This window comes from Asparagus officinalis, chromosome 9 (genome assembly GCF_001876935.1).
Source record: "Asparagus officinalis chromosome 9, Aspof.V1, whole genome shotgun sequence".
Taxonomy (NCBI): Eukaryota; Viridiplantae; Streptophyta; class Magnoliopsida; order Asparagales; family Asparagaceae; genus Asparagus; species Asparagus officinalis.
In genome coordinates, this window is record NC_033802.1 from 984,617 (window position 1) to 1,011,761 (window position 27,145).

The following is a 27,145-nucleotide window of genomic DNA, read 5'->3' on the forward strand; positions in this document are numbered from 1 at the left end:
TGATAATTCCGTGATCAATGGTGCTCGCACGGCGACTCGTATCACCAATACCCCGTCGCTAATACCCTATTTTCTACTAGTGTATATTTAAATATTTTATAGATACATAATACTCAAAATCAAATAATATGAATTATCATCACAGTTTTCAAACATACCATCATAAAAATACTATCACAAATCAATATATCATCACAATTTCGCATCAAAATCAACAACGTATACCTTAACAATCATTCCAAAATTGTAGTAGTTAAAAAATATTCATCACACGCTATCACAGTAAGTTCTAATAGGTAATAGAACATCATAAATGTAAAATTATCTCATAATAATCCAAGGGAAGTTACAACTTTTATTTTTGAAAGAAAAGTACCAGTTTTTATTACTTCTAAATCAGATTAACTAGAAAAAAAACTAATAAGTAATTCTTTGATCTCTTTTTAATGTTTTTCGGTGCAAAATCTGATTAATTAAAAAAAAAAACTCAATCACGACCATCATCAGTATTCTTTTAAAAATCAATCGCAGCTCTTGAATAATTTAACCTAAGTTATGGAGCGCTCTGAAGACGTGTCACAAAGTGTACGCTATGAGTAAAATAGCATACGCTATTTTGTTTCTGCGCTATTTTCCAACAGTACATAGTGACAGGGTGGCGCTATGTTGCTATGCGCGTTCTGAACGCGTTATTTTCTACAGTGGTATGAATTATATATATAAGACGATGACAATTCCACGAGCTCACCAATTAATAAGCATGCTCAGTTGGAATGCGATACAGAACTCAGAAATCTGGGATTCCCAATATTTAAAAATATATATACATTTCTAAAGCGACCAGGAAATGTTAGAATTTGGTTACAAGTGCTCTAAATAGTGAATCATTTCCTAATCAACAAATCATCAACACATTGCTAATGAACTTACGACCTCGCTTCTTTAATGTTCCAGCTCGCCTTTGTATTGAAAAGAATATAATCGAATGCACGTACGCAGACAAGGTTACTTGCAGGAGCTAGCCTCGTAGAGTTTCAGGAAATTAAGCTTCAAACGGAAGATAGTAACAATATTAGAATATAACTAAGAAAAGCCATCTGCAGTTCTCTACAACAGCGCATGCGTAGAAATTATTGACACGAAAGGACGCTTGAAAAAAAGATAGATTCGGTGAAAGAAAGCCGCAACTGGAGCTCTTCATGCCTAATTAGAATAAAAATATAAATCTGGAGAGATGTTTATAATGGTAATAGTTTTATTGTGTGCTCGCAATTAAATAGTATGACCACAAAATTAAGAGAACACGTAGAATATATAGATTATAGACCCATGCCAGCAAATTAAGATAAACTCAAATGGCCAAATGTGTGCCCCAAATTCACATGATCGCTTGATTGCATACGCTAAGGCACTTAGATTCCCACACGAGCAACTCATAATCCCTGCAGAAGCAGCTCATATATAAAGCAAATTCCAAGAGAAGCTTTGTTATTCAAATAGCTAGTAGTAGTATATACCCAAAATTCTACCCGAGCGGGCCTTTATATTAATGGCTCAAGTGCGGAGTGTTCTGTCTTAGGCTGCAGAGCGTCTCGATCGTAACAAATAGTGTGCTACTACGAGACAAGAATTATATCGATCGGAGGCTGAGAGTGAAGACGAAGAATTTGAGGGCCGGTGGTCGTCATCGTTCGGGTTCATGACCCAATAGCGAGTAGCGAGAAGCGAGGAAGTTTTGACCGTGAAAAGCAGCGTGCGCGGGGCGGTGCAGTGCATGCAAGGCACGCGTCTGGTACGTACGGTCCCCCAGGCGCCCTGGCTCGGGCCGGTCCAGTCGCTCCTCCGCATGCGGTTTCTACATATAAAAAGGATTTCCTTGGGTTTTTTTTTTCAATAATGACCAATTGCTTCCGTAATATTCTGAATTATTTCCCTCAAACCAATTGCTTTTAGGTCCTTCGTTCTTTTTATCTTACTGCTGGTGCTCTTTGATTGTTGGTGGGGTATGAGTTGGCCGGGGGTTCCTTTTTGATGATTCGAGAGACTAACTTTGATGTGACTTATAAGAATTAGGGATGCTAATAGCAGTTTTCAGTTTTAAGGATTCAAGAGACTAATTTTAAAATATGAAAGATTTAAGAGACTAGTATAAAAAAATAGTTTTTGACTTTCTACTTTCTAGATATTGTTTTGAATCTAGAAACATAGACATGTATAGATCTAGCGGATATCAATATTATAGTAAACTTCTCCTCTGACAACATAACAAATATTAATCCTTTAACTTAAATATGATATTTTAGTTTACAACATTATCATGGACCATCCCTGACTTCGTGTATTATTGAACATTAGCAGCATTTGAAGGGCGAGAGAGAAAGAGAAAGGAGTGTGAAATAACTCTGATTGGTTTAGCTTTAGTAAATAATCCACTTAATTAATGCATTAACAAAAGGCAAACATTGGTCTATTTGGGCTAACTGAAAAAATATTTTGCGAGGATCTATTTTGAAATAGCTATATTTTGTCACTAACATCTTGCAAAGCCTTTAAACAAAAAATCAGATTTTATAATATTTAATTAAATTAAGGAAAATAAAAAGTTTTAAAAAATTGGTCCTGATTCAAAACGTAAAAGGGATAAACACTCAGAACGCCACGTACGTTCAATTTTATTATTATTATCCTTTTCAAATGGGAGAGGTCGATGCGCGGAGAGCCCGATGTGCAAAGTTTAGAGCGGCGAACTCCCCCATCAACGAAGCCAAGCGTCACCGCATTGAATTCGTATATAAACCTGAGAAGAAGAAAAAAAAACGACAGAGGGGGCACTCGACCGACATCAAAGGCAAAAGCAATCTCTCTCTCTCTCTCTCTCTTCCCTTTTCCCCCCGCCCTCTTTTGTGGGCCTTTTCGGCTGATGAATAGACTTTTGGGTTTCTCTTTCGCAGGAGACTTGGGGACCCAACTGCATGAAACGACGACAGTGACCTACTCTGAGGGTGCAGAATGAGTTTTTTGTTGAGAGGGTCTAAATGAAGATTTTAAGTTGATATTGATAAATTTTTAGAGATGGGTTTTGTGAGTTCTTTATTGGGTTTCTTCGGATTTGGATTTGGGTTAACTGCTGGACTTGTTATTGGGTATTATCTCTTCATCTACTTCCAACCCTCTGATGTTAAGGTACGTTTTTAAGAATTGCAATAAGTAAATGTTGCTCATTGATTTAAGTAAATAACTCTTGTTACTGCTTTATTGCTGGCTGTTTCGGTGTATACTGCTGATTATTTGATGCTAAGAATTGTTAGAGTGAGTGATACTCAACCTCCGACGACGAGAGGAGCTCCGGCGAAGCTCCGACGAGCTCCAGAAGACGCAGGCGGAGCGTGTGCGAGTCGGCGCGCGAAAAACCCCCCCAGGCGAGCTCCGAGCTTGGCGAACTCAGTGTTGAGGCGAAACGCACCCTCAGGTCCGCACCCCCCGTCAAGCTCCCGACCTTGCGTCGCGACGACCACCATCGCTTCACTGGCCTCCCACCTCGCTCTGAACTTCCCACCCCGCACTCCGAAGCCAGCGCGCTGGCGCGACAGGCTGTCGCCCACCTGGCCAATTTTCCGGCTATAATAGAAGCCCCTGATGCCCTATCTCTGTGCTTCTTTCCCCTGTTTTCTTGCGGCGAGCCCAAATGCCAGCAGCGTTTCTTCTCTCAAAATCGCCACAACGATTTTCTAATTAACCCCAGTTTTCACAGTGATTGAAGGGGGCACTTAAAGCGAGAGCAGAGAGAAAGAAAGAGCGCGTTTATTTATTGTGGCTGGATAACACTGTAGCTACAGTGTTTTTTAGGAAACCCAGTTTAGTATTTGCCTCCTGACCTGTAATTATCTTGTTAGATAAATAAGAAATATTATCTGTGTGGCTCCCGAGACTGTAGGCATGCCGAACCTCGTAAATCTTTGTTACTGTGCTCTATTACCGCGTTCCGTGCATTAGGAATTTAGCGTTTTAAATCCCAAACAACGTCGTATCAGAGCGGGAAAACATCTATAGAATGTCAGATTTAAGTGGAGCCATGGCACGTAGATGAGGAAAGGTGAGAAATAAGAGAATGATGGGACAATTTCGGATTCGCGAAAATGCAGATAGAATTATCTGTATCAGAAAAATCTGTATCAACCACTATCGCGAAGAAGCAATCTAATGAGAAGAGATGGAACCTTCTAGAATAGACAAGCCCTCGGAGTTATCAGATTGACGTTGACTCGCAAGTTGGTTCAACATATCCGAAGGAGAAGTACCACAGCATTATATGCAGCACTCGCAAACATGTATGAGACATCAGCCACGAACAAAGTTCATTTGATCGCGGTTATTCATCTGAAGAATGGCGGAAGCGCGCAGTCAGAGCACAACACCTCAAACGAACTTATACGGTTACAACCCAATGAGTTCTGTTGAGATTGAGTTTGATGATCGAACCGGCGTTGATACTTTTGCTCACTACCAGAGAGTTGGACGCTACAGTCACGACAGTGAGTAGCTCATCCGGGAAAGAAAAAAGTTTGAACTCGGCGACTTTCTTGATTTGTGTCTCAAGTGAGAAGATTCGACCAGAGACTGGAAGCTACAACCTTCTCAGTATGCAATACAGAATCAAGAGGTAGAAATTCAACCAGAGGAACGGACGATAAAATCAAAACTTACAGAGTAGATCAAAGGACAGGAGTCAAATCAAGGAATTCCAAGCAACAGCTCAGAAGTCCTATCGACGTGTGAATTGATGGAAAGACTGGCATTACATAATCACCTGCAGAGCCACAGAGCAGAGAAGGATGCCGAAGGCAAGGTGTAATAGTCACTTCCACTTCAGTGACGAACGAATTCCATTCGATAGCTCTTTGGGCAGAGCAAGGAGAATCTTGTTGTTAGATTCAAGCATCGTTCATGCTACTCTCAGAAAGAATCTCCGAGAAGTATACCCCCGGAAATCTTGGATACGTATATCTTGGTGATATCAACACTTGTATTTGTGGTGTAAAGGCGTGTGAAATTAAGTTAACGGTCAGTTATGGAGCTGAAGGATGTCAGGCATATTCCCGACCTGAGAAAGAATTAAATCCGGGGCAGTTGTGCTGGCGAAGATATACACCACCTTCCATGGAGGAGATTAGGAAATCTCAAACGGGCCAATGACAATTGCCCGAGGCAGGAAGACCGTACCCTATATATGACAGCAGGTGCCCGTTGTTCGATCTCAGTGCAGCAACAATGAACTTCAAATCCTGTGCACCAGAGACTCGTCAGTATGAGTAAAAGCGGATGAATTGATGCACACACAGGGAAAACTTCCCAGACTGCACCGCAGTGGAGATGGATAGGTACAAGAATGTATACTTCGGAAAGCAGAAGAGAAGTCAGCTTCCCAGCAATGGCAGAAAACCCCCAGGGAAGCAGAAGCTAAGCTCGCCACTCAGATGTTTTTTTTCGGGGACCAACACCCACTGCGTCGATTGTGGGACACACTACTTCGTGACTTTCATCGAGACACTCCAAATGGGCTCGTTACTTCGAAGCAATAAGTCAAAGTATTTGAAGCTTTCAGAGAATGAAAAGCTATGGTCCAGAATGAGACCGGTCTGAGAATAAGAAGCTCAGCGACCGACAACTGGCTGTGAATATGAAGACACCGCGATTCACAAGTTCTGCTATGAGCACGCAGATCAAAGGATGAAACCGTGCCCGGCACGCCTCAGCCCAAAATGTGTAGCTGAGCGGAATAACCGAACGGTGACAGGAGAGTTAGCCAGAAGCATTCGTACATCAGGCTACCGAAGAGTTCTGGCAGAACGCGCAACACACCCAAGCTACTTGATCAACGAGCCTCGGTTCCATTGGAGCACAGAATACCAGAGGAGGTATGCGTGCCGGAAAGGAGTAAAACTCTCACATCTAAAAGTTTTCGTTGTGTAGCTACGTGCATATAGTATCATGGCAGGCAATAAGCTTGACCCCATCAAGAAATCACTTTCATCGCTTATGGTAAATGCAGTTCGGCTACCGCATTTGGACAACGAAAACTCAAGAAAGGGATCAGAGAGCAGAATGTGATATTTCAACGAGAATTATGTACAAGGACATGCAACAAGACTGACGAATCAATGTGAGTCCAAATTTATAATGCAGAATGATGTCCCGAGTAACCTCTCGGAAAACCCAATGCCAGAGTCCGCACCAGAAGCAGCCTGTTTGACAAGATGCGTGCGCAGGAGCCCACGCTACACTCCGATATTAAGAAGATCTTCTCGTCCTCCTGCTACCCATACAGGAGCATACATGAACATCGTGGTGACAAATGGTGGGGAGCCTGAAGCTTTGAGGAAGCTTGTCAGGTAGATGCCAGCCAATGCGGAAGCCTTGCAATGAAAGATGATAGAAGTCTTCATATCAAACAACGTGGAACTAGCGAGTACCCACGGTAAGAAGGCACTCCATAACAAATGGGGACGACATGTGAAAGAGGAGCAGGAGTGTTCCAGAAAGATTATAAAGCCCGGCTAGGTCAAAGCCGTTTCCAGCAGAAGCGCAAGAATCGATACACCGATATTTCGCTCCCGTTGGTGAAGCCTAAATACTATCAGGACTGCTGATGATATTGTACCAATTAACATCTTCAATTCTCGAGCAGTTAGACGTGAAGACGGGTTCCACGAGATCTAGAGAGGAGAATACATGCACCAGCCAGAACTGTTTCTCAGAAGAAAAAGAAGAAGACCTGAGCGCCTTCTTACGACCGCAGACGTACCGTAACGATATGTGCCAGACTCAAGAAGAGCTGTATGGCCTGAAACAAGCCCCAAGCAGTGGTACAGAAAGTTTGACGCTTTCATGCACAATGGAACGTTTCCAGAAGTGCAATGCGACCACTGTGCTATCTTCAAAAAAATTATCAGTCCAGCTATATTCATCCTACTGCGATGTTGATGAATGTTGATTGCACAGGAGCGATTATGGAGGATATTCAAGAGTTTGAAGCAGCATTCAAGAGTTTGACATGAGGATTTGGCTCCAGCAAAGAAGATCCTTGGAATGCAATCACGAGAGACAAGAAGAAAGGGTCTGCGGTTGTTCAGACGAGTACAGTTCAACCGGGTTTTGCAGAGGTTCAACCAATGGGCGACGCCAAGCCTGTGAGCACACCCTTGCCTAGCCATTTCGTCTATCGAAGCGATCAGTCTCCTCAGTCAGAAGAAGAAGAAAAGAGAGCATGGCCTCAGTACCTTAAGCCTCAGCTATATCGGAGTGTGATACGCAAGGTCTGTACGGATACCAGACCATTGGCCATGCAGTGGACGTGCGCAGCCGGTTTATGTCAATAAACAGGAAAAGCTCATTGGAAGCGTCAAGTGCGATTCTGAAATTATCTATTGAGGGACCACACAGAAGTGTTTGCACTTTGGTAGCGCCGAGAGTAGAAGTGCGAGGTACGTAGATGCAAGACTTCGGCGGCGAAGTTGTCACCGAAAAGTACCACCCTATGTATTTCACCGTTGAACTTACAGCTGTTAGTTGATTCACAGTACAAAGATGTATCCAATCCACTACAGGAAGCTGAGTACGTTGCAGTCGATGAAGCCAGATAGTAAAGAGATGATATGGCTTCAGGGTTTGTTGACGAGCTGGCGATTCAAACAGTGAGAAGAATTTGCCACGATGTATAGCCAGATTGCCTATAACTTGCGCCAAGAATTCAGCATTTCATTCTAGAACGAACCTATTGGCTTCGGTACCACGTCATCAGATCCCTGTGGGAAGGATGACGTGTTGAAACTGGAAAATTCCAGGCAATAAGAATCCAGCCCAGACATGCTTAACAAAGACGCTGCACCGTTCAGAAACGGGTTCGTGCGCAACTTCAGTTGGCCTTCAGCATAGATGATAGGCGGACCAACAGGGAGTGGAGCCTGATGGATATCCTTGCCGTCGTTTGGGCTCCAAGTGGGAGATTGTTAGGTTTCGAAGGGTGGATACCAACCTCCGACACGATGAGGAGCTCCGGCGAAGCTCGGACGGAGTCTCCAGGAAGACGCAGGCGAGCTGCGAATCGGCGCAACCCCCATGCGAGCTCGAGCTTCGCGAACTCTGACTGTGGTTTGGTCAGCTGAACGCGACCCTCAGGCTCCGATCCCGCGTCCAGAGCTCTCCGGACCTTCGCTCAGCGACGACACCACGCGCTCACTGCCTCCCACCTTCCGCGTCTGAAGTTCCCACCTCCGCCTCCTGAGCGAGGCGCTGCGACACTGTCGCCAGCCTGTCCAATTTCCGTCGCTATAAATAGACCCCCTGTATGCCCTAGTCTCTGTGCTTGCTTTTTTTACTTCCCCCGTTTCTTGGCGGCGGAGCCCTAACCGAAGCCCAGCGTTTCTTCTCTCAAAATCGCAGCCAGCGATTTTCTAATTAACCCCAATTCATTTCAACAGTGATTGAAGGGGGGATTTAACCGAAGGAAGAGAGAGAAAAAAGAAGAGGTCTTATTTTGATTTAGTTGGGGGATTAACACTGAGCCTACTAGGTTTTTGAGGAACTCCCAGTTTAGGATTTGCTCTTGACCTGTAATTTTCTTGTTAGATAATAAGACAATTATCTGTGTGGCTCCCGAGGACTAGCCAGTTGCCGAACCTCGTAAATTCTTGGTGTACTGTTCTTCTATACCGCCGTTTCCGTTGCATTAGGGGGGATTGCGGCGTTAATATTCCCAACAATAAATTTGTAGTGTGAACATTTATTAGTTCGTCCTATATGCTTTATGTGTTTGAGGTGCCGATAGACGGATTGAGGCCGCAGTAGTTTCACTGAATAAGTTGTTTTAGTTGTGTGTTACTTCATGATACAACCTTGTGAAAATCCTTTATTTATAGTAAAGCGATTACGTCATCGCATTGTTAGATTTAACTCGAGTATGTTATATCAATCCTTTATCACATAACTTATAATAAATATCGCGCTTACTTTCAGTCTTAATTAGGACCCAATTCGCTATGGCTTGGGTCTTTATCAGTAAGCACTTCTCGCGGGTTAATTGACCTTGTATATAATTCGGAATGTAGATTGATTTATTGTGACATTTTGCATCCTCATGGAAAAAATCAGTGGTTAGGGGATATAAATTCACGATGTATTCACTTATCTTCGGAGCTTTGGAGCTTCAGTTTAGTTCTGGGACGAAAGGTTGATGGTAGCCTATTACGAGCTTCTATTCTATTATTCCTATCTTCGTGCTCATATTTCTTTTTAACAATGTTGATACATTACTATGAAAATTTTGCCAATCACAGTGATTATTATTGGGTGTTTTTTTTTGAAGCGAGGAGCAGAAAAGAAGTAAAATATAGCGTTAAGAGGAAGAAATGAAGATTATACGAAAGGCGGGAATGGAAATAGAGAAGACAGATTGCATGCCTTACTGCACCTCATCCGCCCAGTTGAGCGGCGCTGGTGAAGGCCCTGCATCTTTATGCTGCAGTGCCTTCTCGTGTGCTCGCAAGAGCAGGAAGAAAATGGATGTTATAACGTAAATTGATTAAATAGGGAATAAGACAGTTTCTGTCTTATGACTAATTCGCAGTGTCTGGTTCGGTTGGGTGGAAGTCTGGTATCTTTGAGTTGGGTCCTTTCTATTGTGCTTCGGTTCAAGGAGCCTACACAGAGTGGGCTTTGCCGTGGCGCATGAAGTCATATTGTTGTTTATTTTTTCTTTAACATTTCAATCTGGTCTTTAATCCTGATAATTTATATCCCAAAAAGAAAAATAAATCCATTAGACCATTTTACTAGCCCAATTGAGGACCCTAATTTGTTCTTGTGTACTATTTGATTTTGATTTGGAAAATTATGATCTTTACTATCATGTTGGGTGTATTAGCATTTATGAGTTAAGATTTTATTTTGTGATTTGGTATTATACATTATTCATCTTGACATTTTTTATTTGAAAAATCTTAAATGTGTTCTTTCATGATTGATTGTCTACTTGAAGAATTATGTGTGTATTATGCGCCTCGCTTCACTTGGGCATGCATATCGCATTGAGCCTTGCGCATGTTCACGTGCAGGAACTTTGCGCCCCTCATTGCGCATTTTGCATTGTAGCAGCGAGAGAAGAAAAAAATTGAGAAATGGACAAATACAACTGAGTGATCAAGCAATTTTGATGTTGTATAGAAGGGGAAAATATTTAAGAAGAGGATAATAGCCAATTAAAAAGCACAATAAAAATAATACATTCATCAATGAATTGACCCTTTCCATCCAAAAGCTCATAATCAATTTATCAAAAAGACTTAACAATAAAAACTAATGTCCCAAGTTGCAACTGAATAGCTATCCCAATGAAAGTTAACCAGAATTACAAGTCCATATAAAGCGGATCAAGGTATAACTTCTAATTAATCTGTCTATGATGTCTTCAGTTGTATATAAAGTAAAGAAGCAGGCGCTTTTAGCCTGTTTGTGTTTCAATAGTCCTGCATATATTATTTCAGATTGTAACTTGCTAGCTATCAATTGGTCATTTGCAAGAATGAGCTGAAAACTTTTCCTTCTGATATGTATCCATAAATCAAGAAAGAATTATATATCATATTCTTCACTTGAACAGGATCCTACCATACGGCCTCTTATTGAATGTGATTCAAGCTCTCTGGAGAACATGCTTCCTGAAATTCCTTTATGGGTGAAAAATCCAGACTATGATCGAGTACGTCCTGAATTTTCTACTTATTTTCAATCTATATTCTTTGATGTTACTTTAGGAATGTTACTCTTTGGCACTGAGATTTGCAGCTTTTACTTGTTTGCTTCTTATTCTTTCTCACATTTTCTTTTAGATCGATTGGCTAAACAGGTTTTTGGAAAGCATGTGGCCTTATTTGGATAAGGTTAGCACATAATTACATATGTCATGTGTCATATTAGTATCTAAAATATATGGAGGCTGCTTCCTTCTAATTAGTTCTAAGTTATTTGTTCTTTTTTTTTCCGTAGGCAATCTGCAAAACAGCAAAGGAAATTGCAAAGCCAATTATTGCTGAGAATCTCGTGAAGTTTAAAATCAACTCTGTTGAATTCGAAACATTTACCTTAGGCTCGCTGCCTCCAACATTTCAAGGTTTTACTGCCATAACTCTTGTTTATCACATCCTACTATTAAGTTCAATTTGACTATTAAAAAAATCCATGGTCATACAAACTGCATTGCACAAATGCTGGAACATATTTGTCGATTGTATTTTACATAATAAATAGGTATAACCCTGTTTTTTTAATCAAGAGTGTTTAGGTTAGAACCAGACTATTTAAAAGTAAGTCTTAACTGATGTAGACTCAATTGTTGGAATATACCGCATTCCAATTTTTATCCAATTATGAATTGATGTTACTTCATGCTAATTCCTTGAAAGACTATTCAGTTCATGCATTCTTATTCATGGTGCATTATCTAATACATAGCCAAAAATGGCAACCCATGATAAAAAAAGTGCAGTGATGACTTATTGACTCAATACCGGCTTTCTTCACGTGTTTAGCTTTAATACTTGACTGTTTTATATGTGCTTATCTGCAGTTTATGAAACTTACTGTGTAAGGAGTTTCTCTTTGATAATTGATGTTACTAGAATTTTGAGCAGTTTTTTTTAAGTATAAAATCCTGGTTTATGTCGTAGATTCTAAAAACATAGTTACCTCTGGCATCACAGACATTTTAGGTCAACAAGATAAGGATGGGAGTTCGGATGGCCAGTGCAAATCAATTTGTTCTCTACTTGTATGCATGTGAAAGTTTTAGCTCACAAAATTAATGTGTTATTGCAATTTGTATGGGCAATCATAAAGTTTTATTCTGCATTTGTAAGGCACATATTAAAAGATAGATACCACCTCATGAGCCTAGGTTTTGGCCCATGAAAGGGCCCTCACTGTTGGGCACTTGTTAGAGTATAAAATATATATCCCTCAACCCTCATTGTAACTTTGGAGTTTTAGTACAGTGGAAGCGTCCTTTGACAATGTCCAACTCTTTTTGCGTAATGTAACTTTTCATTGCTCTTCCACTTATGATTCAGAAATTGAGATTACAGTTTCAACTTCTCTAAATTTAGATACAGGATGAAAATTAGTCATTGCTTACTATGTCTATTCTAGGAAGCTTTTGTTTTGTCCCTATTATTCTTTATCTCCTCCTCCTAATTGTTCATCTTCTTTATATATTCCACAACTGCTAAAAGCTGTTGTACCATCTAAGATATAATTCTTATTCCAGGAATGAAAGTCTACATGACAGAAGAAAAGGAGTTAATTATGGAACCATCTCTCAAGTGGGCTGGCAATCCGAATGTCACCGCTGTGGTAAAAGCCTTTGGATTAAAAGCAACTGTGCAGGTTAGTAACCTGGTTCCCGTATAAAGAGATCAGATTATGTACTCGACACTGTGAGCATAATTTTTATGGGTAAAATGTAGGAATCCCCCTAAGGTTTGCAGGGTTGACGGAAACTTCCGTAGTTTTAATAGTGACACTTCACCTCTTCTTCTCAAAATCTACTCCGATGATCAACATCTTTTTGGATCTAATGAGTAATTTTCAATATAATAATTTATATATATGTTTATATTGGAGTACATATAATTGTTTTATCCTATGATATTAGCTTTTACATCCAAGTCAACTTTATAGTGTGAAAGTGACTTGAATGATGTTGAATACGGCTGCCTAATTTTTTGTGACAATTTGTTAAGCTTTGCAACTCTTCACCTACCCCTTTTAATTTTTTTATTAATAGTAAGAAGCTATAAAAAGAGGGCGAGGATGAGAGTTTAGAGCTTTAATTTTTTTATTAATAGTAAGAAGCTATAAAAAGAGGGCGAGGATGAGAGTTTAGAGCAAGCAGACTCAGAGAAGAATTAGAGAGAAAAGCAAGAAGCGAGAGATAGAGAGAAAAGAGTGAGATAGAAAGAGAAATATTCTTTGTGTGATTCTTTGGTTAGAGAGTGATCTCCTCTTTGTAATCTTCTCTTTTGTGATTAGTAAAGTTCTCTGTTGTTCTCGTCCGTGGACGTAGGTCATACTGACCGAACCACGTTAAATTCTTGTGTGTTGTTCTCTTTGTGTTCACTGTGTTTAGTCAGTGTTGTTATTCTTCACTCTTGTATAAATATCTTCTGTGTCCGTGAAGCCCCCCGTTGCAACAAACTGGTATCAGAGCCTAACTTAGAGTACGTGTATCTGCTTATCGTATGCTCTGTGGCTGCCACTAAAAGTGGATCATCCACATCAGGAAATAAGCTAGATTATCATTTACTCTTTAAAGACACTGTGTACTATTCACGTGTAATATTACTATTCAAAAGTAACGTTATTATTCATACGTACGATTACTGTTTAAAAGTACGGTTACTGTTCATAATTACAGTTATTGTTCTAGTGGGTTTCAAGATGTCTTCTGCAAAATACAAAGTGAAGAAATTCGATGGGAGAAACAACTTTAATTTGTGAAGAGTAAAAATGAGGGCTTTCCTAGTACAACAAAGATTGTTCAAAGTATTATCCGGAAAGAATAAGTTGTCAAAATTTATGCCCGATGATGAGAAAGAAGAGCTGGAGATGAAGACGTATAGTGCCATACAGCTCTGTTTAGCCGGTGAGGTCCTGTGGGAGGTTGCAAAAGAACATACCGCCGTTGGCTTGTGGCTCATGTTAGAGAGCTTGTACATGACGAAATCTCTAACGAACAAGCTATACTTGAAGCAACGTCTCTTCACCCTTCGCATGAAAGAAGGTATGCAAATTAAAGACCACTTAGATGAACTTAACACTATTCTTATGGATTTAAAGAATATTGATGTTAAAATCAACGAAGAAGATCAAGCACTCATCTTGTTATGTTCATTACCTCCTTCCTATGAAAATTTTGTCAATAGCATGTTATACGGTAGAGATACACTTTCTTTGGAGGATGTCAAATCAGCCTTACATTCAAAAGAGTTAAGATAGAAAGTGTCTATCATAGGAGGAGAGGATCAATCTCTTAGAGTACGTGTATCTGCTTATCGTATGCTCTGTGGCTGCCACTAAAAGTGGATCATCCACATCAGGAAATAAGCTAGATTATCATTTACTCTTTAAAGACACTGTGTACTATTCACGTGTAATATTACTATTCAAAAGTAACGTTATTATTCATACGTACGATTACTGTTTAAAAGTACGGTTACTGTTCATAATTACAGTTATTGTTCTAGTGGGTTTCAAGATGTCTTCTGCAAAATACAAAGTGAAGAAATTCGATGGGAGAAACAACTTTAATTTGTGAAGAGTAAAAATGAGGGCTTTCCTAGTACAACAAAGATTGTTCAAAGTATTATCCGGAAAGAATAAGTTGTCAAAATTTATGCCCGATGATGAGAAAGAAGAGCTGGAGATGAAGACGTATAGTGCCATACAGCTCTGTTTAGCCGGTGAGGTCCTGTGGGAGGTTGCAAAAGAACATACCGCCGTTGGCTTGTGGCTCATGTTAGAGAGCTTGTACATGACGAAATCTCTAACGAACAAGCTATACTTGAAGCAACGTCTCTTCACCCTTCGCATGAAAGAAGGTATGCAAATTAAAGACCACTTAGATGAACTTAACACTATTCTTATGGATTTAAAGAATATTGATGTTAAAATCAACGAAGAAGATCAAGCACTCATCTTGTTATGTTCATTACCTCCTTCCTATGAAAATTTTGTCAATAGCATGTTATACGGTAGAGATACACTTTATTTGGAGGATGTCAAATTAGCCTTACATTCAAAAGAGTTAAGGCAGAAAGTGTTTGTCGTAGGAGGAGAGGATCAAGCTAAATGTTTGTTCGCTCGTGATCGTCCTGAAAAGAGTGTTGGTGGTAGAGGCAAGTCTAGAAATATGTCTAGATAAAGTCGAGGCCAAGAAAAAATGTTGAATGTTATTACTGTCATAAATATGGACATACAACCTAATTGTCCAGAGCTCAAAGCAAAGGATAATTCACAGTCGAAGTCTGGGGATGTAAAATCTTGAGTTGCCACTGTAACTGAAGAGTCTTCTTGTTCATATGAAGTTCTTTCAGTTAGTGTTAATACTCATTCACAAGATGAGTAGGTTCTTGATTCGGGTTGTTCCTATCATATGTGTCCGTATAGGGATTGGTTAGTCACATATCAGTTTATCGATGGTGGGAATGTCTTGTTGGGAAATAACATGCATTGCAAGACTGTTGGCATCGGATCAATTAAGATTAGAACTCATGATGGTATTGTTAGAACATTGAGCAATGTCCATCGTATTCCAGAGTTAAAAAAAACTTCATTTCTTTAGGCACCCTTGACTCAAATGGTTTTAAGTTTTCGGTTGAAGGAGGAGTTTTGAGAGTTTATAAAGGCTCTCTTGTTATGATGAAAGGAAAGATCATGATGAAAGGAAAGAAGGTAAATACCCTCTATATCCTTGAAGGGAGTACAATGACAGGTGCAGTAGCAGTGTCATCCTCAGAGGATTCAGATTCGGACACTACACGTTTGTGGCATATGCGGTTAGGGTATATGAGTGAGAGAGGACTGGATGTATTTAGCAAATAAGGTCTGTTTTGTGGTCAGAAAATTTGTAAGCTAGACTTTTGTGAGCATTGTGTTTTCGGCAAACACCATAGAGTATTCTTTAGTACCGGTGTCCACAGAACCAAGGGTACTTTAGATTATATCCATTTAGATGTTTGGGGTCCCTCTCAGGTTTCATCGAAAGGTGGAGCTCGTTTTCTTCTAACATTGATTGATAATTATTCCAGAAAAGTTTGGGTGTATCCTTTGATGCATAAGAGTGATGTGTTTGTAACCTTCAAGCAATTGAAAGTTATGATTGAGAAGCAAACATGAAAGAAAGTGAAGCGTCTCAGAACCGACAATGGGATGGAGTTTTGTTCTACAGAGTTTGACCAGTTTTGCAAGATTGAAGATATTGTACGCCATCGTACATTTCGTCATAGACCACAACAAAATAGAGTTGCAGAAAAGATAAACAAAACACTTTTAGAGAGAGCTCGGTGCATGCTCTATAATGCCGGTTTGTCAAAAGACTTTTGGACCGAGGCAGTCAATACAACTTGCTATTTGATAAACATATCTCCTTCTATAGCAATTGATTTTAAGACTCTATAAGAGGTATGGTCTGGTGCCTCTGCTAATTACTCTCATTTAAGAGTATTTGGTTGTTCTGCTTATGTTCATGTTAATGATGGTAAGTTTGAACCTAGACCAAAGAAAGCTATCTTTCTAGGATATGCTACTGGGGTGAAGGGATATAGATTGTGGTGTTCTGATCCCAAATCACCTAAGTTTATTATTAGTAGGGATGTTACATGAAAAATCTACGCTTCACCCAAAAAAAGAGTTTTTTATTGACACTACATGTACTGAAAAGGAGTCTAACAAGCAGGTGGCGCTAGAGAGATCAGCTTCAAAGAAAGTGCTTGAAGACGCTCATGTTGAACCAGTTGATACTGCGGAAGGTTCAACTTCAGATGCTGATACATCATAAGATCAACAACATAATATTGCCATCGGGAAAACAAAAAGGCAGATCTGACCTCCTCAACGCTATGCAGACATGTTTGCTTACGCTTTGAGTATAGCAGAATCGATTTAGATTCCAGAGCCTTCTACCTATAAGGAGGCTATTAGTGACAATGATGCTACAAATTGGACTGTTGCGATGACTAAAGAGATGAAGTCTCTTCACAAGAACCAGACATAGGAGTTAGTGAAGCCACCAAGGGGACACAAGATTGTTGGCTGTAAATGGGTCTTCAAGAAGAAAAAAGGAGCTTCGGATACAGATTTTGTAAGATACAAAGCACGCTTGGTAGCTAAAGGCTACAGTTAGATAGAAGGTGTAGACTTCAATGAAGTATTCTCTCCCGTTGTAAAACACACCTCAATCCGCGTGTTGCTTTCTATGGTTGCTCATTTTAATTTGGAGCTTGGATAACTTGATGTGAAGACGACTTTTTTACATGACGAGCTTGAGGAGCAGATCTTTATGCATCAGCCAGAGGGGTTCATTGTTGAAGGAAAAGAAGATCATGTGTGCAGGTTGAAGAAATCTCTTTATGGGTTAAAACAGTCTCTGGTATTTGAGATTTGATACTTTTATGCTTGAGCATGGTTACTCTAGGAGTAAATATGAGTTTATCATAAAAAGCTCAATGATGGTTCTTGTGTATTTTTTTTTGTACGTTGATGACATGTTGATTGCAGCTAAAGATATGTCAAAAATCAACGAGTTGAAATCTCAACTCAAACATGAGTTTGAGATGAAGAACTTTGAAGCAACAAAGAAGATTTTGGGGATGGAGATCCACAGAAACAGGTGAGAATGAAGCTTATTCCTATCTCAGGAGAAATACATCAAGGTGTTAGAGGGATTTGGCATGCTTGATGCCAAGCTTGTGAAGACTCCGCTTGCTGCTCATTTTCGTCTTTCAGCAGATTTGTCACCTCAGACTAAAGAGGAGCAGTACATGTATTGTGTTCCTTATGCTAGTGCAGTTGGAAGCATTATATATACTATGGTGTGCATCCATCCAGATATTTTACATGCAGTCAGTGTTGTGAGTCGGTACATGGATAAGTCTGGAAAGGTTTATTGGCAGGCTGTGAAATGGATACTTAGATATTTAAGAGGATCTGCTAATATTAGTTTGTATTTTGATAGGAACACAAACTCAGATTGCAGAATACTTGGCTATTTTGATTCAGATTATGCAGGCGATTTGGATAAGAGACGATTCCTGACAGGTTATATATTCACTATTTCAGGTAGTGTCATTAGTTGAAAGGCGACTCTGCAGTCGACAGTTGTTTTGTCTACCACAGAGGCAGAGTATATGACAGTGATAGAAACAGTGAAAAGAAGCTATTTCATTTTATCAGAGAAGTTAAAATCATCAAAAGATTGTGAAAATTGGTACTGCAGACAATCCAGCAGATATGATGACGAAGCCCATACGTTCGCGCAAGTTCGAGCATTGTCTCATGTTGAGGATCTTCGTTGTCGTTTGGCTCAGAAGCCTGCTGAAATCAGTCCTTCTTCAACTGTGCACCACCAAGAACACAAAAGGGGGAAGCTACTGATCTCCTCCAACCGTCACTCACAAAAGGGGATCGCACAAAGGGGTTGAGAGCACAAAGCTCACAGGAGTACAAAACTCGCAGAAGGGGGGAGATCGCACACAACAGAGGGGAGCTTAAGCTCAGTTTTCTTCTCATTATCTCTTCTTCCTCTTTTCTCCTCTACCGAGCTACTACCAACCCATTACCCTTATATAGGGAAGGGGGCAGCCGACACGGGAGAGAGGCTAGGGGAGAAAACAAAGGAGGGAGCCGACCTAGGGATGGAAGATGGGATTCACAGCGGCGGCCATCAGATCACAGAGATCGGAAGTCATTTAGAGCTATCGGGTAGGAAGAAGAAAATAGAGGGGCTAGGGCACAAGTAGTGGGGAGCTGGGCCTATAGAGTAACGGGCCAACTTATTGGGCCAACAAAAAACAATAATCTTCACCTTTGGCCCAAGGTAGTGCACAGAGAAAAAACACGGAACTGCAGGACTCATCATCGCCAAATTATTACCTCTATAATCAGAAAGAAGATACAAGCAATGGAAGAGAATACACTAAGTAAACTCAGATCACAAAGATCGGGGTAAAATCACCAAGCATACTAAGTCCACAAAGGACCGAACTCTACCAAACGGTTATCGAGTTCAAAAGGGAAAAAATCACAAAGCTACTAACAAGCACAAAGCAAGTTAATAAGCCACAAAGGCAACACACAAAGCAAAGAAAAATTACCCAAAATCAAAATTCAAGATTCTTTGACACGAGATAAATTTTTCAGCAGACAAACACTTAGTACCCATGTCAGCAGGATTAAATTCTGAGGGAATTTTCTCTAACTTGACAATACCCTTTTCAACTATATCCCGAATGTAATGAAATCTAACATCAATATATTTAGTTCTATCATGAAAAACAGGATTTTTGCAAAGTTGAATAGCAGATTGACTATCAGAAAATACAACCACATTTTTATCAAGAAAACCAATTTCAGATATAAGGCCCCTAAGCCAAATAGCTTGTTTAAAAGCTTCAATGGTAGCAACATACTCAGATTCAGTAGTAGATAAAGCAACAATGGGTTGTAATTGGGATTTCCAACTTATGCAAGAGCCACACAAAGTAAACACATAGGAAGTGGTAGATTTTCTATTATCCCTATCATTTGCATAATTGGAATCTACATAGCCAGCAAGTTTGACACCTTCAGAACACTTAGAAAAGGTTAATCCTACATCCACAGAGGATTTCAAATATCTTAAAAGCCACTTCAAGGCATTCCAATGAGGCGTACCAGGGTTTGACATATATCTACTCAAGCAACTAACCGCATATGCAATGTCAGGCCTAGTACTAACCATGAGATACATGACAGATCCTATAGCATTCGAATATGACACCTTCTTCATATCATTTATTTCAGTTTCAGTATTGGAAGATTGATCTTTACTTAACACAAAATAAGAAGCAAGAGGCACATTCACAGATTTGGCATTAGACATAGCAAATTTACTCAAAATTTTTTTAACATATGAACTTTGGTTTAAAACTAGAGTAGATTTGTTTTTGTCCCTAATAATATTCATGCCTAGGATTCTTTTAGCATCACCTAAGTCTTTCATGTCAAAATTTTTACAAAGATATTTTTGAACATGCTCAATAGACTTCAAACAAGGACTAACAATCAACATGTCATCCACATAAATTACAAGAAATACAGGCACAAAGTCTATATTCTTATAATAGAGGCAGTGATCAGCAGAACTCCTTTTGAACTTTAAAGATTGCATGCATTTATCAAATCTAATATTCCATTGCCTAGGTGATTGTTTTAAACCATACAAAGCCTTTTTTAACAAACACACATGATCAGGCAATTTAGGGTCCACAAAGCCCTCAGGTTGGTGCATATAAATATTTTTATCAAGATCACCATGCAAGAAAGCAGTAGTTACATCCATTTGTTTTAATTCCCAATTAAAATGAGCAACTAAAGCAAGCATAATTCTAACAGTAGTGAATTTGACAACAGGAGCAAAAATTTCAGCATAATCAATTCCCTCCTTTTGAGTAAATCCCTTAGCTACTAACCTAGCCTTAAACCTAACACTTTCAGATTCTTGTTTCACCTTAAACAGCCACTTACAGTCCACTACAGAACAACTAGCAGGTTTAGGAACAAGTTTCCATGTTTGGTTAATTTTTAGGGATTCCATCTCACTCTTCATAGCACTAATCCATTCTTCAGAATATTTTGACCTTAATGCTTCTTTATAAGTCTTAGGTTCATTGCACTCAAGGGATTCAAACACATTAAAGGCAAACTCAGACATATTACAATCAATCAAATTGCAATCTCTATATCTTTCAGGTTTCCTAATGGTTCTTTTATTTCTATCCCTAGTGAGTTGATAATCATTCAAATCATGCATGTTATCTATTTCCTGCATATCATGCTCCACCTCATTTGGAATAATCTCATCTTGATTTTCAATAATTATATCATTCAATTTTTCTTCAGGAAATGATTTGGGTTGATTAATAATAGGCTTTTGCTCCACCTCATTTGGAGCATCATTTTCAGGAATAGGAACATGTAAAGGTAAACAAGGAAATTCATTTTCATTAAAGATAACGTCTCTGCTTATCACTACCTTAAACCCCTGTTCACTCTTATTCCAAAGCCTATAACCTTTTACCCCTTCAGGATATCCTAAGAAAACACATTTCTTAGATCTAGGTTCTGTACACATGCGGATGAAGCTTGAACTTGATCTTTAACTATGAATTGCATGTTGCTTCACTCCACAATTCCGCCAACCTCCATTTGATATGATCGTTATGGCGCAATCCATCCATCCTCCAACTGCGTTGTTTGTCTACAATAAATACGAAAACTCAAGTACTAGACAAACAACATTAGTGGTAAATTGTTTGTTAAACATCATCAAAACAAGAAGGCCAACAAGTTCTATTCGTCCTTTCAGCAATCCCATTCTGCTGGGGTGTGCAGGGAACAGATTTATGCCTTTTAATACCCCAAGTAGTACACAAATCATTCAATTGTTTGTTACAAAACTCAAGACCATTGTCTGTCCTAAGAGTTTTTATTTTCTTTCCCGTTTGGTTTTCAATCATAATTTTCCAGTTTTTAAATTTATCAAAAACTTCAGATTTTTGTTTCATGAGTAAAACCCAAACTTTTCTAGTATAATAATCAACAATTATGGAAAGAAAATATTGGTTCCCTCCATGCGTAGGTACACTAGAAGGACCCCACACATCAGCATGCAAATATTCAAGTACACTAGTGCACTTAGACTGATTAGGAAAAGAAGAAGTAGGAAAAGTAACATTATGTTGTTTTCCTAGCACACAAGATTCACAGAAAGGGATGAGGGATATTTTATCACTACCAAAGTGACATCTTTTATGCAAAATTTCTAATCCTTTATTACTCATGTGACCTAATCTATTATGTCATAAAACAGATTTATCACCTATCACAGAGTTAACAGAATCAAGCACAGGTTCAGCATGATAAATATACACATTATTTTGTTTTTCAGCAGTAAAAACAACAAGAGATCCTTTCAGAATTTTCATAACCCCTTTACCCCATTTTCCCTCCAAACCATCATTTTTTAGAGATGTAGAAGAAATCAAGTTATAACGTAAATCAGGAACATGCCTAACATCCTTCAAAGTAAACACAGAGCCAGAGGAAAACCTAAGGCATACATCACCAGTTCCTAAAACATTGCATTTCTTTTCATTTGCCATTGACACAAAGCCATTCTCTATTTTCTTGTAGTTTGAAAACAAGGTTTTAAAAGGAGTCATATGAAAAGTACAACCAGAGTCTACCAATCAATCTGATTTACACAAAGGATCAGATAACACAGAGTTCAAATATGCATAATCACACAGATTATTAATCATGAAAATCTCACCTATTTTGCCCTCACAGACAACCATATTAGCATGTTCATTTTGCTGATTTTTCTTAGGCTTAGGACAATCTTTAATAAAATGACCAGTTTCATGATAATTATAGCATTTTTTAGCTTTAAACTTGGACTTAGATCTACCCCTTCCATTTTCAAATTTTTTCTTACTTGATTTCCCATTACTAGCATTCTTTTGGTAATTAGACCTATTCTGAGGCCTACCCCTCACATGCATAACCTCACCAGAATTTTTATTTCCCCCAGAATGTTTTAAATCTAATTCCTTACTCTTAAGACCATTGACCACAACATCAAGGGTAGCCTCATCTCTACCATATTTAATAGCAGATTTCACATCACTATATGAGTCAGGAATAACATTTAGAAGGGCAATAGGAGTATAATCATCTATATGTTTATCACCAGTTAACTTAATATCTGAAATAAGTTTTGTGAAAACATCTAGGTTCTCCTCAATGTCCTTACACATATCCAATCTAAATTTAAAAAAAAATTCAAGAAAAAACATTTTACTAGGTAAAGAGGTTTCAGTATAGAGTTCTTCAAGTTTATCCCAAAGAGTTTTAGCACAGTCCAAAATTCCAACTTTTCTAATCACAGAGTCAGATAAGTTCAAATAAATTGTGGAACAAGCATTTTCGTTCATTTCCGCCCGTTTATTTTCAGTGTCAGAGGTTAAATAAGTCTGACCAACAGCCCTAACGGACTTCTGTTGAACACGATTTTGGTAATTATCCGGCTCGAAACGTGTGAAGCAACTAGCACGAACAAATGAGAAGAACGATGAACACAAAGTTCTTGTTTCAATCTCTTTGATCTTTCACACGAGCACTCCCAAAAAACAGTATTTTAATTTCTAAAAAAATTTAACAAACCCAAATATTTACTGTAATTTTTCAACAAAGCCAGAGATTAATCAGATTGAATGCACAGGAACTTCAAAGATGGCGATGCAGACAAGATCAAGCTAATAACTACAGAAACAGATTTCTGTCACCTCACCTGAGCGAAACCCTAGGGGAGGGTTTCGATCTTACCTACGCGGCGGCGGTCCGGCGAAGTCCAGTGGCAAACCAGCGGCGATCGGCGGCGGTTTTGAAGCACAGCGACACTAACCTCGCTCTGATACCACTGTTGAGGATCTTCGTTATCGTTTGGCTCAGAAGCCTGCTGAAATCAGTCCTTCTTCAACTGTGCACCATCAAGAACACAAAAGGGTGAAGCTACTGATCTCCTCCAACCGTCACTCACAAAAGGGGATCACACAAAGGGGTTGAGAGCACAAAGCTCACAGGAGCACAAAACTCGCAGAAGGGGGGAGATCGCACACAGCAGAGGGGAGCTCAAGCTCAGTTTTCTCCTCACTATCTCTTCTTCCTCTTTTCTCCTCTACCGAGCTACTACCAACCCATTACCCTTATATAGGGAAGGGGCAGCTGACACGGGAGAGAGGCTAGGGGAGAAAACAAAGGAGGGAGCCGACCTAGGGATGGAAGATGAGATTCACAGCGGCGGCCATCAGATCACAGAGATCGGAAGTCATTTAGAGCTATCGGGTAGGAAGAAGACAATAGAGGGGCTAGGGCACAAGTAATGGGGAGCTGGGCCTATAGAGTAACGGGCCAACTTATTGGGCCAACAAAAAACAACATCTCAGATTGTTTGGAGTTCAACAAAGCGGAGGTTAAGCCTGTAAGGAGCTTCTGGCGAGACAGCAAGAGTGAAGAAAAGATCTTCATATTCAAGTCAAGGTGAAGATTTGTGAAAGTGACTTGAATTATGTTGAATACGGCTGCCTAATTTTTTGTGACAATATGTCAAGCTTTGCAACTCTTCACCTACCCCTTTTAATTTTTTTATTAATATTAAGAAGCTATAAAAGGCGGGCGAGGATGAGAGTTTAGAGCAAGCAGACTCAGAGAAGAATTAGAGAGAAAAACAAGAAGTGAGAGATAGAGAGAAGAGAGTGAGATAGAAAGAGAAATATTTCTTTGTGTGATTCTCTGGTTAGAGAGTGATCTCCTCTTTGTAATCTTCTCTTTTATGATTAGTGATCTTTTCTGTTGTTCTCGCCCGTGGACGTAGGTCATACTGACTGAACCATGTTAAATCCTTGTGTGCTGTTTTTTTTGTGTTCACTGTGTTTAGCCAGTGTTGTTATTCTCCACTCTTATATAAATATCTTCTGTGTCAATGAAGACCCCCGCTGCAACATATAGAAATTAAAAGTGGGAATTAAATATCAAATTTAAAACCTTAGGCAGATATCTGTCAGTAAAGCAAACTTTAGGGGGATTTTCTGTATTTTTTTATTCCAAACACGTACTTTAATTTGTTCTATGTTGTGTTTCAGGTTTATTTGATGCTGTTCCTATCTGCATTTTTGTCAGGTGGTAGATTTGCAGATCTTTGCTGCACCACGCATTACTTTAAAACCTTTGGTTCCTAGCTTTCCTTGTTTTGCGAAAATTCTGGTCTCCCTCATGGAAAAGGTCTGCACACATCATTTTCTACTTTTAAAGGTTCTGTCTTTGACTTCTGTTATGTTTAACCTTTTTGAAACTTATCCTTCTACAGCCACATGTGGACTTTGGGTTAAAACTTCTAGGTGCAGATCTCATGTCTATTCCTGGGTTGTACAGATTTGTGCAGGTACTTTCTGGTTCATGTACATTCTTCATTTCTCATGTATGTTTATTTGTAGCATTTCAATTTCTTTACAATTTTTCTTCAAATCTTATCGAAGTTGTAGTTTCACATTGAACTCTGTTTGAATATCCTACTAATTTTATGACTTACCATTGCACTATCACTTGAATTGATTGATTGATATATTAACAACTGTAATGACGGTTATAACGTATAAGAGGTATTGAATTTTCTGTTGTCAACTATTTTACTTCCCAGACAGCGCATTTGAAGATTGATCATAATAATCTAATTTTTGACAGTTATCTAGTAGTTTATCGCGGAAGTGAGTTCTCTCCATAACATATTAATAGAGTTGTTATGTAACTTGCATACATTTTCTTTTTCCTTCTGATGTAATAGACAGGTAGATTGCCAGGTTTCCATATTTTTGGGCTCTATATTAATTTTTCCTCTGTGAGCTAGCTGATTTTGTAATCCTTTTTCCCTTATATATAGTTTGATCTCATTATCTACCTTGTGCAGGAGACAATTAAAATGCAGGTTGCAAACATGTATCTTTGGCCTAAGACACTGGAAGTTGCCATAATGGATCCATCAAAGTAGCACCATATATGCTTGCTTAATTGTTGAAATATTTTCATTTTTTTATATCCACTGCCATTAAGCTTTTCTCTTTATGAATCTTTCAGGGCCAAGAAGCCTGTTGGAATTTTACATGTGAAGGTTATTACTGCACATAAACTGAAGAAGAAGGATCTGATGGGTAAATCTGACCCTTATGTTAAACTTAAGCTTACTGAAGACAAGCTTCCATCAAAGAAAACTACAGTGAAGCGCAGTAACCTTAATCCTGAGTGGAATGAGGATTTCAAGTTTGTCGTCAAGGATCCGGAATCTCAAGCTCTTGAACTCAATGTTTTTGATTGGGAACAGGCATGCATTATTTCCCACTCATTCCGTTGTCATGAGTTTTTCCTTATGGGTAAATTATAGAACATCTCCCTAAGGTTTGCATGATTAACAAAAAATCCTGTAGGGTTTTAAAAGTAACACTTCACACTACTAATTTTTACCAATTTAACTTGGATGTAAAAGGTAATAAGGTATGACAATGATATGAACTCCCATATAAACATATAATATATCTGACTATTATATTATAATATATACACACTCCCATATAAACACATATCTTACTGGGGAAAAAGGTTTATAAGGTGTCACCTTAGATTCTGTCTAAGAATGCACCTCTTGATGAATGAATTAGATTATTCTCATGGATGTTCCTCTCCATTTATCATGATCTAAATGTCTCAGGACTTCCATAAAACAAATATCATAATGTTTCAATACTTCTAACACATATTTTTCATTGTCTTTGTAGTTGTATTGTTGTAAAACAGTTAATTTTGCAATCACTTGATGCATGAGTAACTATAATCCAATGTCTAGTTTTTTGTTTATATACCATCCAAAAGATTGAATGGAAATGATCAAGTAAATTAATTGCATATAACATAGTTTTGATTAAGGTGATACATTTGGAACCTTTTCCCCATATTATATTATATGCACTCCGATAGCAACATATATATGATTATTATGTTGATAATCTATGATTATCCCATCACTTTTTGGAGCATGCAAACCTTAAGGGAGTTTGAATTTCTGTAATTACTATTTATCATTTGGTGACAAGTATTAATGCGTTATGAATTTTCATTAATTGCATGTTCTTCTTAGGTTGGGAAACATGATAAAATGGGCATGAATGTTGTTCCACTCAGAGATCTTACTCCTGATGAGCCAAGAACCATGACCCTTAACTTGCTTAAGAATATGGATCCTAACGATGCTCAAAATGAAAAATCACGAGGACAGGTTGTTATAGAATTGATATATAAACCTTTCAAGGAAGACGAAGTTTCATCAGATATCAGCGACGATGCTAAATCAGATATGCTAGAAAAGGCTCCTGAAGGTACTCCGTCAGGTGGTGGTTTGCTTGTTGTTACTGTTCATGAAGCTCAAGATCTGGAGGGTAAACACCACACAAATCCTTATGTACAAATACTTTTCAGAGGAGAGCAGAGAAAAACTAAGGTAATGTTGTATATCTTTTCTTACAATGACTTTCATGTACTTTTATTTCCTTGGCAACGATAATAGGTCTGTCAATGCAGCACATAAAGAAAAATAGGGATCCACGCTGGGAAGAAGAGTTTCAGTTTGTGTGCGAGGAACCTCCTGTTAATGATAAAATGCACGTAGAGGTTCTTAGTAAGCCACCAAGCATCCATATACATTCCAAGGTATGAATAACTTTTGATCCGAAGT

At 38.9% G+C, this 27,145-nt stretch overlaps 1 protein-coding gene across 1 annotated transcript in view; it reads left to right on the forward strand.

Annotated features, from left to right (window-relative positions):
• The window catches only part of LOC109824109 (synaptotagmin-2-like), a 34,255-nt gene continuing 10,065 nt past the window's right edge, over positions 2,956 to 27,145 (forward strand). The window contains exons 1-11 of the mRNA XM_020390633.1: positions 2,956 to 3,183; positions 10,655 to 10,753; positions 10,884 to 10,934; positions 11,041 to 11,164; positions 12,317 to 12,435; positions 24,547 to 24,648; positions 24,734 to 24,808; positions 25,331 to 25,407; positions 25,498 to 25,741; positions 26,552 to 26,911; positions 26,992 to 27,120. Coding sequence (XP_020246222.1) covers positions 3,073 to 3,183; positions 10,655 to 10,753; positions 10,884 to 10,934; positions 11,041 to 11,164; positions 12,317 to 12,435; positions 24,547 to 24,648; positions 24,734 to 24,808; positions 25,331 to 25,407; positions 25,498 to 25,741; positions 26,552 to 26,911; positions 26,992 to 27,120 — 1,491 coding nt within the window. The 5' untranslated portion in view covers positions 2,956 to 3,072. The remainder of the gene's footprint in view (positions 3,184 to 10,654; positions 10,754 to 10,883; positions 10,935 to 11,040; positions 11,165 to 12,316; positions 12,436 to 24,546; positions 24,649 to 24,733; positions 24,809 to 25,330; positions 25,408 to 25,497; positions 25,742 to 26,551; positions 26,912 to 26,991; positions 27,121 to 27,145) is intronic.